Source organism: Narcine bancroftii, chromosome 2, assembly GCF_036971445.1.
Source record: "Narcine bancroftii isolate sNarBan1 chromosome 2, sNarBan1.hap1, whole genome shotgun sequence".
NCBI lineage: Eukaryota > Metazoa > Chordata > Chondrichthyes > Torpediniformes > Narcinidae > Narcine > Narcine bancroftii.
In genome coordinates this window covers 251,506,527-251,525,408 of record NC_091470.1, presented here as the reverse complement: position 1 = coordinate 251,525,408, position 18,882 = coordinate 251,506,527, and the positions used below count along the sequence as shown (strand labels likewise).

At 41.1% G+C, this 18,882-nt stretch overlaps 1 protein-coding gene across 9 annotated transcripts in view; it reads right to left on the bottom strand.

Moving 5' to 3' along the window:
* Positions 1–18,882, bottom strand: part of ctdp1 (CTD (carboxy-terminal domain, RNA polymerase II, polypeptide A) phosphatase, subunit 1) — a 343,304-nt gene that overhangs the window by 227,181 nt on the left and 97,241 nt on the right. For all 9 annotated transcript variants that reach the window (XM_069920830.1, XM_069920826.1, XM_069920827.1 and 6 more), the window contains exon 10: positions 17,621–17,851. In XM_069920830.1, the coding sequence (XP_069776931.1) occupies positions 17,621–17,851 (231 nt within the window). The remainder of the gene's footprint in view (positions 1–17,620; positions 17,852–18,882) is intronic.

Genomic DNA, 18,882 nt, shown 5'->3' with positions numbered 1-18,882 from the left:
ATGTTGTTGCGCCGTGCAGGTTTGCTGCAAAATCCTGGATGTGTGGCACGTGGTAACGGTCCGGGGTGGTGGCTTTGTTGAGCCGGCGATAGTCACCACATGGTCTCCAGCCCCAAGTTGCTTTAGGCACCACATACAGGGGCGAGGCCCATGGGCTGTCTGACCGTCAAACAACACCCAACTCCTCGATATTGAGGAAATCCTCCTTGGCCAGTCAGAGCTTCTCCGGGGGAAGTTGTCTCGCACTTGCGTGGAGAGGTGGGCCCTTGGTCAGGATGTGATGTCTAACGTCGTGTCGAGGCATCTCCGCTGTGAACTGAGGGGAAAAGATTGCTGGGAATCCCGCTAACACCTTGAAGAACTCATCCTCCGATCTGTGGACAGAGTCCAGGTGCATTTCCGGAAACCTCGCACCCTTCAGTGAGATGGTCTGGTAGGTCTCAGTGTGGATGAGTTGCTTACCCTTAAGGTCCAATAGGAGGCTGAGGGCTCACAGGAAATCCACTCTGAGGAGTGGTTGTTCCACTGCAGCCAGCGTGAACTCCCACAAGAAGTGACTGCCTCCAAACTGCAGCTCGGCCTTACGAGTGCCATAGGTCCGTATACTGCTGTTGTTGGCAGCCCTCAACGTGGGTCCCACTAGCCTGCGCCTAGTGTCCAACCCTGTCGGGGGTATCACGCTGACCTCCGCTCCTGCATCCACCAGGAAGTGTCTGCCGGACAGGCGGTCCCAGACGTACAGGAGGCTCTCTTGGTGGCCAGCCATCGTGGCATCAGAGACGGCTTGGCCTTTTTGTTTCCCTGGAACTCACAGGGGGACTGGCATCGGCGGGCCTCGGTGCTCCATCTCCAGTGGTAGAAGCACCATCTGCCGCTGGACTTGTTCCTGCCTCTCGTCTGCTGTTCCTTGCTTGGGACTGCTCTGGTCTGATTGCAAGACTTCTTTACGAGCCCCATGGTAGTCAAGCACTTCTATTTCTGTTTCCACAGAATGTCTTTCCGGGGGTCAGTGAAATCCGCAACTGCCAGGAGCAGTTAGATGTCTTCAGGCATCTGTTCCAGGAACGCCTGCTCGAAAATAATGCCGGGCTGCTCATCTCCCTGGAGGGCCAGCATCTCGTTGGTGAGTGCCGACGGGGATCTGTCTCCAAGCCCATCAAGGTAGAGCAAACTCTCGCCGTGAGAGTCCGAATGTCTCGGTTAATAGTTCTTTGAAGGCAGTGTAAGTGCCTTCCGATGGTGGCCTGAGGATAAAGTTGGCCACTCTGCAGTCTGTGGATCCAGGGTGCTGACCACATGGTAGTACCGGGTGGTCTCTGCTGTGATGCCCCAAATCTGGAACTGAGCCTGGTCGAACCACATGCTGGGTTGAACCACACGCTGGGTCGAACTGTCCAGAAGGTAGGGAGCTTCAGGCTGACTGTGCTGACTGCTACTTTGCTATCCATCGCTGGGTTTAGATGCCGATTAAACCCGTCGGGGTCACCAATTGTAGCCGACCGCCACAAAGAAACACACACACACACACAGTGTAGCAGGTTAAGCTCACTCCTTTATTAGGGCTGGAAAGGCTGCTTTTATACTGTTCAAGTACCCGCCGTTTTTGCTGATTGACTGAGTGAGCCATATGAAAAACAAAAGCGGGTGGGAACGTCCATGCATATGAATGCCCTTCTTCCCCAGCCTGTTTCTGCTGAATTAGCTAGGCAGCTTGACCAACACCATTTTAAGGCTGTTGGTTTGATGATTCCCCAGTTTCTACCCCCATCGGTTCATTGTCCTGGGAGTTACTTTAGTGATCTCTGTCCACGTCTGCTGCCTTGCGATGTGCTGGCCCGATCTCCGCAAATGGGGGCCGCCACAGTTAAAATTGTGTTAAGAGCGAGTTACAAATACAATTAATGCCAGATATCAAAGGGTTCATTCAATTTTTTTTTAAACCAATTGTATTATATTCCTTATAATTTAAATGATCTTAACCTCAATCACTCTGATAAATGTTTTTGATGTAATAAGGTAATAGGAACTTTTTTTACATTTGGTCTGGTCTTGTGTAAAAGTAGAAGAATTTTGGAAGGATTTCAGTATATTATTAGGACAAATTATGAAGATATAAATACAAAAAGATCGAGAATATTTATGCTTGGTGATATATATGAAGCAGATATGAAACTGAAGTTGGATAAATATAAAATAAATTTTTTTGATATAGCAACAGCGGGAGCAAAGAAATTGCAGCAATATCGTTGAAAACGGAGAATTTTATAACAATAGATAGATGGAACATTGAAATGCAAAAATGTATACCATTAGGTTGAGGAATCGGGTTGGGAGTTTTTATAAGATTTGGGAACCGTATATGAATTTTGTGAATAAAAGTCCATCCACATCCTCCACTCCTCTCAGTTAATAAATCAATAGTTAGAAAATGAAATAACTATGGTAATAATAGTAAATGTATAGATTTAGGTATTTTTCGTTCTTTCCTTTTTTTCTTTCTTTTTTTCTTCAGGAGTTGGAGCGAGGGGAGTGGGGGAGAAAATGGAAAAAAATTGTATCAATTTGTATTATGTTGTTATAAGAATATTATTTCTATTGAGTTAATGTTTATATTGCTGCAAATGATAAATAAAATTTTCAAAAAAACCCAAAATGGCCAGTGAACGCAGCGATCGCAAGGGTCCTGCAGGACCAATGGCCGTCATTCCGCATGACTTCCCGCACGGTGGGAAACAGCAGGAATGCCGGCCAGTCGGAGGCCGGCGCTGCGATGACGTCATTTCTGTCGTCAGAGGCAGGGAGCAAATATAAATAGAGCTGGCAGAGTAATAAATCAGTCTTTGACCTCGACTGGACTGTGTTCTTACTTTGCTTAGTGCGCAATGTAATATTAAAGATGGAAAGTTTCAATTTATGAAATTATGGGGACCATTCTTAGAATTTTTTAATAATTGGAAGAATCAATAATTATTATAAGCTCCAGGAATTCTTTGTCTTTTCTTCGAGGGTCACCACTGATTGTTAATCAAAACATCATTATTGATTTTTTTTTCTCTCTCATTATCAAAAAGGTTACCTTAATTAGAGGGAGAGGATAGATTAGCTTGGTTCTTCAGATCTTTTATTTATTTTTTAAAAATCTTTTTTCTTTTAATATAACAGTCCAATAAATGGGTCTGACATGGTTGCATGCATTATTTTATCACTAAATTGAGTTATTACAACTATAAATTTAGTTATGCACATTTTATTATTTACATTTTTTCTCTCTCTTTTGTATGTATTTACTTGCATACAATTGATTTATTATGTTATTGGCATTTATTCATATGCTCAAATGTTAAACTCAATAAAAATATTGAAAAAAATAAACCATTCTCAATCCCAAGAACTGCCTAAGGAGGTATTGGCCCTCGAGAGACACAAGACAAGCGGGTGCTGAAATCTTTACTGGATTTTTAACCAGTGTTTGTGAATTATTTGGGGATATGAATGTCCAAATTTATTGTCAGAGTCTTCTTTGGCTTGGCTTCGCGGACGAAGATTTATGGAGGGGGTAAAAAGTCCACGTCAGCTGCAGGCTCGTTTGTGGCTGACCAGTCCGATGCGGGACAGGCAGACACGATTGCAGCGGTTGCAAGGGAAAATTGGTTGGTTGGGGTTGGGTGTTGGGTTTTTCCTCCTTTGCCTTTTGTCAGTGAGGTGGGCTCTGCGGTCTTCTTCAAAGGAGGCTGCTGCCCGCCAAACTGTGAGGCGCCAAGATGCACGGTTTGAGGCGTTATCAGCCCACTGGCGGTGGTCAATGTGGCAGGCACCAAGAGATTTCTTTAGGCAGTCCTTGTACCTTTTCTTTGGTGCACCTCTGTCACGGTGGCCAGTGGAGAGCTCGCCATATAATACGATCTTGGGAAGGCGATGGTCCTCCATTCTGGAGACGTGACCCATCCAGCGCAGCTGGATCTTCAGCAGCGTGGACTCGATGCCAGAGTCAGAGTATTATTGTTATTAGAGTCATATTGTCAGAGTACATACAAGATATCATATGCAACCCGGAGATTCTTTTTCCTGCGGGCTAGCCAGAATTTCAAATTACTGCTAATTGTAAAACTGGAAACTTTATTCAAAAAAATGAAATATATACAAAAGAAAGAAATGTAAACAAACTGACCGTGCAAATACAGAATGTAAATATTCAATTATAAATCACATGCAAAGTAAGAGTCCTTCAATGAGATTCCGCACAAGTCTGTTGTTCTGGTGTCTGTTGGTTGAGGGGGAGCAGCTATTCCTGAACTTGGTGGTACAAGACTGTGGCACTTGTACCTCTTTCCTGATAGTAGCCACAAGAGCAAAGCAAATTGTGAGTGATGTGGATCCTTGATGATTGCTTCTGTCCTCTGAAGGCAGAGTTCCATGTACATGTTCTCGATGGTGGGGAGAGTTTTGCTTGTGATATACTGGGCTATGTCCACTACTTTTGGTAGGGCTCTCTGCTCAGAGGTATTGGTGCCCCCTTGTCAGACCATGATGCAGTCATCAGCACACATCTGTAGAAGTTTGCCAAAGTTTCTGATGACATACTGAACCTCTGCAAGCTCCTGAGGAATTGGAGGCGCTGACATGCTTTCTTCACGATGCATTAGTTTGATGGGTCCAGGAAAGGCCCTCCAATAGTGACTGCCAAGAATTTAAATTTGCTCACCCACTCCACTTCTGATATCCAATGATCATGGGATTGTACACCACTAGTTTTCCTTAGCTAAAGTCTACAATCAGCTCCTGGGACTTGGTACACCATTCAGCCAAGGTGTCATTCTCCCTCCTGTATGCTGACATCACTCCTTTTTATACAGCCCACTATGGTGGTATCGTCAGCAAAATTGTAAATGGTGCTATTGTTGTACAAAGCCACACAGTCATAGGTGTAAAGTGAGTAAAGCAAGAGTGACCAATAATTAGTATGGCATGTCTCTTATCACATACAAGCCAGACTAGGTAAGAATGAATGATTTAGAATCATAGAGTTGAAGAGTTCTACATTCTAGAAACAGGTCCTTTGCACCAATCTAAGGTAGTCTCATCCGTGTGCATTTGGCCCATAATCCTGATAGCTAATTTACTTCCTTGAATGTCCCCAACGGATATCAGATATCATTTAAAACAAATTGGATTAAATGAGTGAATAAAATTTACTATATACACAAATACAATGCACTGATGAAGTGAAGGTCTTACTTTCTGCAGCCTTTCCAGTTATGAAACACAAACCAATACCATATATAATTAAGATGCCACAAAAGGAAACAAACTAAATATATAAGAAAGAGCCCAGAAAATAAATAATACATATTCCAAGTTGGCTTATAGTGAAAAAGAATTGTGTTCTGTTTGTAGTGTAGAGATCTTTGGTGGTCTTGTAATATTGTTATATGGTTCAGGTGATACGGGTAGGTTCAAAAATATGATTACGCAGCAGTGCGACAAATATGGTGATTAACTTATTCATTATGTATTGGTTTAATTAACTGAAGTCAAATTTCTCATGTTCCCCGGTGGAATTTGATCTCGTGTCTCCAGGTTTAGGTTCTAGTACCCTCAATACCGGCCCTGTAACTGTGATGCTACACCTTCTGTGCATTAATCACCAAAATATTGTTGAATTAGCTCTGTGCTGACAAGTGGGATGTCAGAAGTGAGAATATGGACAGTTCTGCAATAAGAGCAGAATTCGAGTCACAGCAATTGCATTTAACACAAACTAAACAACAGCAAGTGCTTTTTAGAAATCAATCATGCAGGATTGGCTACTTGAAACTTACAATAAATCCTGAGGAACCGTCACATGAACAGAAAAATAGAGGAGCAACCTTTCAGACCTGCTTCACCAATCAATAAGATTAGGCTGATCTGATCTTGGCCTCAGTCTCACTCTCCTGTTGACCAGAAGTGTCTTCGTTTTGCTCCTGAACATATTCAATGCTTCAACTCTCTGTGACAGACAAATTCATGATCCTCAGAAGGAAGAAACTCCTCCTCATCTCCAATTTCAAATGGGTGGCCTCCTAATTTGAAGTTCCATGCCATAACTCTAGATTTGCTCGAAGGGGGAAATATTCCCCCAGCTTTAGCCACATCAAGCCCCTGCCATCTCATGAGCTCTAGCCAAATACGGTTAGCGTAGCAGGTAACGCAAACTCTGCTACAGCACCAGTGACTTGGGTTTGAATCCATTGCTGTCTATAAGGAGTGTGTACAATTTCCCATGTCAACCTGAGTTTCCTCTGATTTCCTCCCACACTCTAAAAATGTACAGGGTTCGTAGGTTAATTGGTCACATGGGTATATGGACAGGAAGAGCCTGTTACCATGCTTTATTTCCAAACTAATTTAAAATGACCTATCTGGCAGAAATATGGACTAGAATGCTGCACAAGAGGCTAAAGTGGTTTCACAATTAGCAAAGGATTTTACTTCAAAATAACTTTATTTTTTTTTTGCCATGCACATAAAGCTGCAACCTGCAAATGTTGAAGAAATTTATTCGTCATCCAGACAATTAAAGTATATTTTAAGGCTATGATTCATTTTTGTCTTCCTTCTCAAGTGATGACATCCCACATCTCACAATCATTTTAGGCATCTATCTGATGCGTCTAATTATAATCATTATCAAATCACGCACTCATACTGTTCCACAAGAATGAAGCCAGCAGCGTAAACGCATCCACGTAAAATGAAATATCTTTGGAATGTTTTTCCACACATCTTGGCTGAGGCGAAAACATTTCCTCATCTGTCCCATTCACCTGATGAATTCACGATGCAGGATAAGACATACGGTACTCTCAGCAAGCAAGGCAGGACAGCACGGAAGTAGCAATGGAAAATAATAAACGTAAGAATCAGAAGACGTAATGAAATCAAATCCAACAAAAATCATCCACACGTGACGCTGTGACAGAGTCCACAAACCTACAAGTCTACTGCAATGAAAACACATCAGTCTACTCTGATTATGATTGCTGAAACTATTTTTCACACACATACATGTCCTTGCTAGAAACAAAATATACCACTGCTTTCAAGTGCTTTATATCCTACTTTACAAGCAAAGTATGTGTTTCATACAATCAACAGGAACAGAATGAATGAATGAAGTTTATTGTCATATACACAAGTACAACGGACAGACGCAAGAAAAGTTTTACTTGTTGCAACTTCCCAGGCACATAAAATATGCAACAAATAACACAGAGAGAAAATAATAATAGAATTTGTAGTTATTGGTCTGTAAATTACCCAGTAACTATTGGCAAAGGGATACAGGGCCCCAGGAGATGCAAATCATCTGTAAAGCTCCATCTTCAGCCTTGATTAAAAACAGAAGTCTGCTGACAAACCTGACAGAGTTTTGAGAAACTGCTGCACTGACACCACAGCAGGAATTAAACTTGCTGAAGTGTGCACGTCTGTTACTCAGGAATGCAAGCATCCCATTAATAACACAATTTATACTCTCACAGTGGCATTCAACCTCATTTGGCTGAAAGGGAACAATTTCATTCCTACAGATAATAGACAGTTCCCAGGTTAATAACGTCTAATATTTCATGCCCCAGAATTTGCAGTCACTGAACAAAGTGTGTACTTACCTGGATTACTCCCCCAGTGGGAGAAGTAATTTGGGCCCAGCTTGATCCCTCTCAGTGAGGCCTGGCAAGCTGACAAGATCTTTGAAAATTCAGCTGTTTCAAGTTGAAGGAGGTAGAGGGAAGAGAGGGATGATGGTGTAACCCAGGCCATAAAAGAACTAGAAAATTTATCAACCAGTTAAACCACAACCCTCTGAAATACTTGGTTTTAACTTTAAACAAGTTTCCAAGAAACTTACTGGACAATAAAAGTAGGCTAAAATCAGGATTAAAAAATGATGAAATGGGTGTTAATGGATACAATGATAAGATGCACTGAAATTCTTGCTTGCTTCACCGACACATACAAATAACAAAAAGTACAAATGACCATGCAGAAGCAGCAAATGATAATAGATACAAAATGGATAGTTCAATATTCAGTTGCAATTACTGTGCCATTAACAGATGAAATGGAGATAATTTGGTGATCCCTCTGCAGTCCACCTTGTTCACTATGCAACTCCAAGTGACCATGAATAATTTTGTTCATCGAACTAATCCTCCACTCGCTGCACTTTTCTTCGAAAATTGTTCCGTTGCTCTTGAGAGAAGCTGCTGTAGATTCAACTCCCCTTTCTATTTTGTGCAGGCTTCTGCTTTCTTTTGTGCAGCAACCTTAGCCACCAGACACTTTGCTTTACCATAAACGATTTTCAAATCATTCATGTTGTCATCGATTTTTTTTTCAGAAATATACTTTATATTTTATTCTTTATTCGCAATAAAAACTGTTCAAGACTTTTACATTCATAATTTCAATCATATCGAGCAAATTATTTACAATCCAAGAAAAACAGTTCAGAACTTTTTACATAGTGTCAGTCAGCTCATCCATGTACATTTTACATTCTTCTCTTAATACTCCATTACCACCACTGTTGTTTCTTTCCTCCCACCTTTTTGGTTGTCATCCCTTCAGTGCCCAGTGATGGGAGGACTTCAGGCTGTGTTCCTTCCCTACAGCGCCCTCACGTTGGCTGCACCAAACCTCAGCACATACTACTGCAGCCTGGAATGTGCCAGTCGGCAGCATTCCTGGACTGACATCCTTCATTGAGTTGATGGTCTTCCAGCAGTTCTGGGTGTCGAATTCAGTGTGTCCCCAGGTACAGTCCGTAAATCAGAGAGTCCGCTGTCCCGCTGCCTCAGGGGATGAACTGTGTCAAAGACCCCTGCACCCTCTCCACACATTCTTTGTGAATCTGCATTCAGCAGAGGTGGGCAACAGTCTCCACTCCACCGCAGCCATCCCAAGGACAGCATGCGTGGAGGGTGATGTCCAGTTGTGCAAGAAGATCTCATGAGGGGGCTCCTCTCACCGCCAGCCAGGCCAAATCCTGGTGCTTGTTTGTGAGCGCTGGCGACGAGGCATTCCACCAGGTGACCTGGGTGGTCTGCTCAGAGAACATCCCACTGGATCCATCGAATCCTCATCTCTCAGTTTCTGCAGAATGTTCCGTGCTGATAACTGTCTGATGGCCTTGTGGTCAAAGGTGGAAAAGCATCTTCGGAAAGGATAGGTGGTGTAGCAAAGTCCAACTAACCGGGACATTGTGCAGCAACTGGGCCAGGCCTATCCTTCACAACCCCCAGGACAGGTAGCATGTAGCGGCGCTTGGTGCCCTAGTACAACAGAGTCCACAAACAACTTGATGCAGCACACATGAAGGTGGTCATCAGGATGAGCGCCACGTTGGGTATGCCCTTGCCCCCATTTTCTAGCAACTTGTACATGGCACTTCTTTGGACCCTATCTATTTTGGAACCCCAAATGAATCTGGTAACTGCCAGGGCGGAGGTGCAGAGGATGGACCACACCTGCACTACGTCCAGCAGCATCGAGAACACCTTGCTCCTGATGACCTTTGCGATTCGCTCCAACCAATTCTTGTTGTGTGCATCAGCCCCTCAAAACCAGATTCCCTGCACCTTCAGGTGGTCAGATCTGACTAAGGGGATGATGGACAGTCAGGCCAATTACTGAAGAGCATTAGCTCACTCTTCATCTGGTTAACCCTGTCACCTGATGCAGACTCAAATTGCCCAGATATGCTGATCAGTCTCAAGACCACTGGCATATTTGAACAGAAGATGGCAACGTCATCCATATACAGGGAGGCCTTTACCTGAGTGCCTTTGCTGCCTGGCAACATCACTCCTCTTATGCCCTTGTCTTTCCTGATGGATTCAGCACAGTGCTCTATGTAGCACACCAATAAGACTGGAGATGGAGGGTAGCCTTGCCTAACTCAAGAAGATGGGAAAGCTTTCTATTTCCCACACATTGATTTGAACTGCACTACAGATGTCTGTAGAAGAGCAATTTAATCCAATTAAGGATTTCCTCCCCAAAGCCTTCTCCTGGTATCAGATGACTAGGTAGGCACCCAACCCCTGACCTGTAGGTAGGTGATGCTGTCCCCAAGCAGCACAAGGCTGTCAGAAATCCTCCTGACCAGAACTATGCAGGTCTGGGTTGCTCACCTGTCCCAGAACAGACGACTTTATTGGCAATGGCCTAGGACAGGATATTGTAGTCCATATTTACATACCAGTAAATGAAGCTGAGTGTTAATTTATTTGATACATCAAAGGTAGTATTCTGGGTATCATTTTAGTAATGAATTCCACCAAAAAACTTTTTTAAAAATTAGATAAAGATGTTTTTTTAACTTATTCACATTTATTTTTCAGTTCCTTATTTTTGTGTAATATAATGGTCCTTAAAAATTGTTAAGCCCAACTAATGTACATACATGAGACAAAGCCAGAAGTGTACAATATGGAGCTTGTCCAATCAGTGCTAAGTTATGATATAACTTCAAAATACTGTGTAAAAATTATATTTTCAGTCAATCATGACCATGGATAATGTGTGATAACCACATAGATTTTGTCTTCCCTAAGACAAGTGATGTGACTTCATTGTTTTTTGCCATTTTCTTTCTTTTGATGCATTTGTTGACAACCTGAGGGTGGTGATACCTCCCCCTTCTTTTTGTAGATAATGAAGGCAGGTGGGGGAACGTGGAAGCTGAAAGTGGCATTGTTGACTCCAGAGAATGTAGAAGAACTATAGAAGGAGTACACTGGTTGCAGAATGGTGAAACCCTTCTTTGACTCCCCAGTGACCTGGTGGGAAGTGACCAAGGAAAACTTCAAGAGGTTCTTTATAGTCAAAAATGTTCAGAGGGTAAGATAGAGACAGAGGGAGCTGAGCCAACTCCACAATAACCTCCAAAAACTCATCCTCCAGCAGTCAAGAGGAGTGGATGTGAGGGAGTAACTCTGACAGGTGAAGAGCCAGCAAGCCTTACTATTCATCTCAGACCCAGAGACCACACAGTGGAGCAGGATGAGACATGCTCATGTTTCTTCTTCCAAAAGGTTCATAGAGGGAGCTCTGTGATCCACAGCCTTATGAGTCACATCCTTGCAGACAGGCATTCAGAGGATCAGCAGATCCTTTTATGCCAGCCTGTATGATACTAAGGCTACAGACAGAATGGCCTCTCAAAACTTTCTGTCCTCTGTCATGGGAATGTCTGGATCAACCAATTACTCTGGGGGAGCTGATGGACTCCATGAATTTCTTTGAGTCGAGTAAGACTTCTGGAAACAATGTACATGGCTGAACTGTACATGGATCTGTGGAATTGGGTGGGCCCGGACCTGCTGAAAATATACAATACTATGCAGGAAGCATGTCAGACTCCTTGAGGAAGGGTATCACCACCCTCAGGTTGTCAACAAATGCATCAAAAGAAAGAAAATGGCAAAAAACAATGAAGTCACATCACTTGTCTTAGGGAAGACAAAATCTATGTGGTTATCACACATTATCCATGGTCATGATTGACTGAAAATATAATTTTTACACAGTATTTTGAAGTTATATCATAACTTAGCACTGATTGGACAAGCTCCATATTGTACATTTCTGGCTTTGTCTCATGTATGTACATTAGTTGGGCTTAACAATTTTTAAGGGCCATTATAATTACACAAAAATAAGGAACTGAAAAATAAATGTGAATAAGTTAAAAAAACATCTTTATCTAATTTTTTAAAAAGTTTTTTTGGTGGAATTCATTACTAAAATGATACCCAGAATGCTACCTTTGATGTATCAAATAAATTAACACTCAGCTTCATTTACTGGTATGTTCACATTATCACTCTGTTGAAAACCGAGCTCCTTTGAAAAATTGAGAGTAGCCAAAGACAAATTCTCAGAGGGAATCCCATCCAGGAATAAGCTTTGGGATTCAGGAGGTATGGAGGCATAGTTTTAGTATTTTAAATATCAAATAATGAGAAGGGATTAGTCTTAAATCTCACACTGGTGGCTGACAAATCATATGTGTTTAGAAGAATAGAAAACAAGATCCATTAAGTTGTCTTATGTCTAATAATGGTGCAGGAGGACAATCAGCCCACCACCAATGGCAGTTCACCTTCTTCCCATTTCCCTGTGCTCCTGCAACTTATTCCCTCAAACGTCGATCAATTCCCCCTTTTGAGAATGATTTATCGTAGTCAATTAGAATCAGAATCAATTAAACTACCAGCACATCTTTAAAATATGGGGTTTAACCTGAGCACCTGCAAGAAACCCAAAGAGAGAGTGAAGGCACAACATCTACAGCACTCAGGGTCAGGATCAAACAGGTCCCTGGATCTGTGAAGCAGCAGGATGAACTACTGTTGCCTTTCGGGAAACCTCTCTTTATTGCTTCTGGACAGAGGTTAAATCCCAACTCTCCTATCAAGGTTTTCTCACCTAATTCATTATCTTGATATGTTGGTTGGTAAATATTGTTTGAGAATACTTCTGTGAAGCAACTTAATATCAGCTTATCATTAAGTTTAAAATGAGAGAACAGACCTTTAAAGATTTAAGTGATGATTTTTTTCTGCACAGAGAGTATTTGATGTCTGGGACGCACAGCTAAAGGAGGTAGTGGAATCAGATACAATGATTATGTTTAAGAGGCATTTAAGGCACTCAGCAGCTATGGAACTAAATAGAATTAGTACAGGTGTCAAGAAGGTTGGAAAAGGTGTGTTGACTGAAGGGTCTGTAAACGGGCTGTACAATTGGCTGATTTTATTAAAGGCTCCACATAAATAGAAGCTTTTTTTTTGAGAGCAAAAAGTTTTTCCTAAAATCCCTATGGTTGATGAATGCCTGCTTGGCCATGAAATCTGCCCTTCTCATCTAAATTTGACAGAGATTTTAACTGACCTTTGAAAGATCATATTCAAGGGCAATTCAAGGGAAATTGTGAATGAGCGATAAATCCCGACATACCCGCAATTCATGCATCCCCTGGGTAAAACAAAAGTCAAAGCTGAATTTGAGCAAAATTAGAATGATCAGATGTTCAAGATTAGCTTTCTACCATTCATCTAGAATGAACTGAATTTATTCAGCTACTCTGCTAAATGTCAACTCTATTATAGAAGCAGATAAGTAACAATGGGACCAACCAGTGAGAATTTAAACTTGCAGATTTCACGGGTAGTAACTTTCTTCTTTGAAGAAGACCGCAGAGCCCACCTCACTGACAAAGACAAAGGAGGAATAACCCAACACCCAACCCCAACCCACCAATTTTCCCTTGCAACCGCTGCAACCCTGCCTGCCTGTCCCGCATCGGACTTGTCAGTCACCAACGAGCCTGCAGCAGACGTGGACATACCCCTCCATAAATCTTCGTCCGCGAAGCCAAGCCAAAGAAAGAAAAAAGAATTTCAGTAGAGTAAAATCAGACACTTATTTTATATAGGCTATTAAAAACGGATCCAACTTTAATTGAAACTAATATTTTATGTGCAATGGGCTCGGATGGGGCGGAATTTGTTAAATGTGTCCAGGAAAGTTTGCTCAAACAATATGTGGATGGCTCTGCCAAAGAGGGTGCAGTGCTAAACCTCTTGGGAAATTAAGCAGGGCAAGTGGCTTTAAGTGTGGGGGGACTTTGGGACCATAATTCCATGAGCTTTAAAAAAAAGAGAAAAAGCAAGGACTGATTCTCAAGTTAAAGTCCTAAATTTGGGGCAAGAATAATTTTGAAGCCAATACATAGAAATTTTCAAAGGTTGACTTGGAGAGGCTGATGCAGAACCTGTTTGATTGGGTGGGGTGGGGGGGGGGGTGCTTTTAAAAGGGAGAATTCAGGACAGCATGTTCCTGTTCGAGTTAGGACAAGGCTAGGTGGTTTAGAGAAACCCTGGTTAATAAGGCATATTGAGGTTCTGGTCAGAAAATAAAAGGAGTCATATGTTGGGTATAGATATCTGTGATCTAGCATATCCCTTGAGGAATATCAAGAATATGAAAGGATATTTAACAGGGAAGTCACAAGTGCAAAATGAGGATATGAGATTTCCTTTGCTTGTTAAGGTAGAGGTGAATCCTATCAGATTCTACAAGTATATGTTGAGCAAAAGGTTAACAAGGGAGAGAATAGGTTCCCCTAATGATCAATGTATTCCTCTATGTGTGGAGCCTTTAGGAGATGGGTGAGGTCTTAAATGACTATTTTGCACCTGTGTACACTGCAGGGAAGATCATGGAAGCTACGGAGTTAAGGGAAATGAAAAGTGATGTCTTGGGCATATCAAAATTATAAATGAGAGTTGTTGGCATGCTCATTACATATTAAACCTCTGGATCCTGATCAGATGCATCCTAGGCTACTTTAGAAACTAGCGAAGAAATTGTAGGGATCCAGAACTGATGTTTTCATCATTATTAGGCATGAATGAGATAATGGAAGCCTAAAGGGTGACTAGTATTGTGCCTCTGTTGGAGAAGGATGAAATATAAGCTAGAGAACTGCAGGTTGGTGAGCCTAACTTCAGTGGTGAGCAAATTACTGAAGGAGATTCTGAGGGGCAGGATCAAAAGGCATTTGAAAAATCGAGGACTGATTAAGGATAGCCAGCATGGGTTTCTGTAGGTTAAAAATTTAATTGTTTTTTTTTCCGGTAACCGAGGACTGATGAGGACAGGGTTGTGGATGTTACCTCTCAGCTTCGTACATTCCAGTGAAAATAACCCCAATCTCTCCTTACAAGAATGGCCCTCCATTCCAGGAAATAATTGGTTGTGTAGATTGTAAATGGTCTATCAACAGTGAGAAGCTCCAAATAAATTGTGTCCACTGCTTTAATTTAATAATGTCCATGTCCAGGAGATATGCAAAATGTCTGTTTGACTATGCGAAGAATAAAATCTTTTGCATCTCTCAGAAAATTCACTTGGGTCAAGTACACATAATGAATATTAAAGACTTGATATGTGGAGCAGAGGCGACAAGGGGAAAAAAAGAATAATTAGATAAAATGGAAGAGAGAGTTAAATGAAGCTAAGAGTATGAAGAGAACAAGCTTGACAATTTCACTTCAGAAAAAAGATGAATCATAACAAACTGATTATTCAAAAAGGTTGATTACAATCCATCAGGGATAAGCAAACATTGTGTTTTTATGACAATCACAGCAATTGCAGACTTTTGTGTTCCACTTCAAGCAGCTACAAGATTCTGCCTTCAAAATCATGATTGATGAAACTTGCGAGATGAATTATATGTCTTAGATCATTCATTTTACCATAGTCACACATCCTAGTGCTCTAGATCTCCAACAGAAATTAAAAACTTTTCCAAACTTGTGACAGAGTAAATAAAGAAACGACATACAACTGATCAATTTAACACTTCATAAATATCCAAAGTGAGACACCAAGATAGCAATAAGTGCAGCAAAATTTTTCTTCATTGGTGAGCCACAATACCAAAATGATGATACAAGCCTCATTCACAAGGATAAGGAATTATTCTGCATATACTTTATGACTTAGAACTCTTCTTTAGGTATTTCTATCTGATCTGAAAACAGAACCTTACCGGAGTAAAGTCTCTGCAATATTAAATGTTAAGTAATTTGCTCCATTATCAACCAGCTGATTCATTCTTTCATTGCTCTCTTTGCTGTTTTGAAAGCCAATGTAGAGATTTCTCACTTCACTATGATCTAGCTGATAGTATAGATAAAGGATGAGGAAATAAGGTCAGGAATAAAATGTGAGTTGCTGTCACCAAGGAAAGCTATTCCATTTCTTGGAAGATCACAGGCAAAGACGTTTCTTTCCGCTAAGATCCTTATTTTAAAAAAAATTGCCTTCCCTCCAGTCCAATCTAAAACTGAAATATGATTTCCTGGGTAAATCCACCAGGCACTTCCTATAAAGCTGTATTTACCTCCATTTGACATGATTTCATGTGTCACACAAGGGATGCTGTCATTCCCTGTCCACTGTTCACATTGAAGCATTTCATAAGCAATGAGATAAAGCTGACCATAACTGGGGACTCTTTGGTCAATAGATCTGCACAGGGCAGTGATGGAGTAGAATTCCCACAAAGGCAAGTTCCAAATTTGCCAGTAATTCTGTGGCAACCAACTTCGCGCTTGTACCAAACTCTCACTATAGTGCCACCACTCCAATGAGCCAAGGTCACCATGGAAATGCCCATTTCTTCTTCATGCCCACAAATGAATTTCACATCCCTTTCCTTTGTCACATCAGAAGTCCAACCCTACACTCATCCCTGGCCACTTCTATAAGATCCTGAACTCTTCCCCCATTATCTTCTTCCTCCCTCAACCCAAATTCTCAAATCCTCTCTACACAGCTCTCTAGTTTGTTCACCCACCCAATTCTCTGTTCCAGTGATAGCTTGGCCCTCTCCCCAACAACACCTTCCCCCAACCCCATTCTAGGTGCCACTGTTTTGATAAGAAAAATGCATGATTATCCCCAATACCTCAGACACCATGGAAACCTGCAATACTCAGCTTTACCAAAGGCATATCAACGTCAAGTGTGTGCACTTATGGAGATGTTTGAGAATTTTAAGCCCATGATACCTACGATAATAGAGTAAAAGGGAATTATCTCTTTACAAAATATTTCTTTCATAATTATCCAATGACACCAATCTAATGAGTCCAACAAATAAAAACATAATTCTCAATAATATTATGGAGAGGGGAAAGATCATAAGCATCCAACTCAAGTTGTCTACATTAGTCGTAGTGAACAAAATTATTAACTCGCAGTTCAAGCAGCAAAAGCAAGTTATTTTAATAAATACACTAACGAGTGAGTGAAAGTGCAAGCTGAACATTAATAGTTTACAATGTTACTGTTAAAATTTGAATTTTCCATGACTTTTAAAATGACGATTTGTATTTCCAAACCATTTAGCATTCAACGATATTTATGTAGGTAAATCAACAGATTCTTCAATAACATTTAATTTTGTTTGTCCTTTAATAACATTGTTCACCCCTCAAAGGACACAGAGACACGAGATCAGCCTAGGATGAGAAGATGGGCAAAATAATCTGCCTCCAACCATCCAGCAAGTCAGCAAGCTTTGCTGTCTGCACTTGCTGGTTCAATCATACACAACTAGTTGCAGTATGATAAATCCTCACATCAACATGGCTAAGATTGGAAATGAAACAAGCAACACATACAACCTTACAAGTGATAGTTCATTTATATCTTGCAAAGTTTAATTCTTCATTGGATGGAAGAATTCGAGTTCAGCTTAAGTATCATGCTACAATCCAACAAATGACATCTGTGGGACTGGCAGTGAGGATTTGCTGACTGTGCCACAGCAAACATAAATGTATTCAAACTATTTGAAATAACTTCATAATATTTATTTTCAGCATTTCCCATTATGATGATCGCTATGTACATTACCTTTCCTCTATTCCCTACGACGATGCATTGGCAACAAGTGATAACTATAATTCTGTCTGAGTGCACTGTGACCTTGGCATTTACAATAATTTCTAAGTAGACAACTGAATAGGCTGAAGTTTTCTGGGAGCTGTACCTGAATGATGATTGTTCTCCATGAACTGGTAACTTAGCAGGAGCCGCCGGAGGCTGGATGTACGTGGATTGTCTGCTACCCTGGGAGTCTTTCCGGATTAGCTTCCCAGTATTGGGATCATAAATCCGGACATCGGACCCAGGCTGCGTCTTTGGATGAATGGGAGTCGGATGAAATAATGGCATTTGAAAACCACCTTGAAGCTCGGGGAAGCTAGCGGGGCTGGTAGGTCTGCAGAAAATGTAGAAATAAAAGTGTCACTAGATAATGGCAGACCTGCCGTGACAATTGGACAAATAGTTCAGAGCCATTACCATACATTCATAGGAAACATCATAGAACTGTGATTTTAAAAAATGATGCCATGCCAAAGGGATGGGGAAGGTGACTGACAGCTTGATTGAAACTAGGTTTTTTGAAAGGAAAGAAAGGTGGTGGAGTTTTCAGAGGATTTTACAAATGGTGGCATCTGTGTAATTGAAAACATGGCAATCTTTCAAAGAGTGATTAAATGCTCTACAAAGAAATGGATCTCAGTAATGGAAACTATCACTATTTTAAAAATCAGAGATAATACTTGGGCTTGGAGAAATGACATTTTAAGTAGTAGAGGATGATGTTATCAAACGTTTTAAGATATGAAAGGGAAACACTAAATCTCCCAGTGTAACATGTGGTTGTTGTTATCTTTCTATTGCAGCAGGTGGAACCAAAGATAAATTTATTGAGGCTTAGCTTATAATGAGATATATCGGGGCCAACCTCTTTCATTGAGCCGTGGATCTTATTTAGGCTATACTCTGAGGTTCATATGAGAAGCATTGTAAAAGTTGTATTCAAGGTAACTGGGAACTTAAAGTTTATTCACCACCTCACTCAGATGAGTAACAGCAAGTTGTAGGCATGGTTTGAATAATACCAAATATCTTCAACACTTTCAGGCCTCTTTTTTGAAAATCTTTTGATAAAAAGTGTTCATTAATATTTGCTAATTGGAGTTTGAGAACTTGCCAAAGGATTTAAAAGTCTGCAGTAGTAACATATATAAGGAGGCATTATTGGGGTGGTTATGTGCACCACAAATGAACCATTTTTAACCCATAATACAGTAAAACCTCTGGCACCCAGCATCTGTGGGGAGTGGTAGATGCCGGTTAAGTGAATTTTCCGGTTCTGAGACTTATTTTAGCCCCACAATGAAACAATATCTAATTAATCCACCTGCATTAAGAATAAACAGTTTAAAAGACAAAAATACTGTA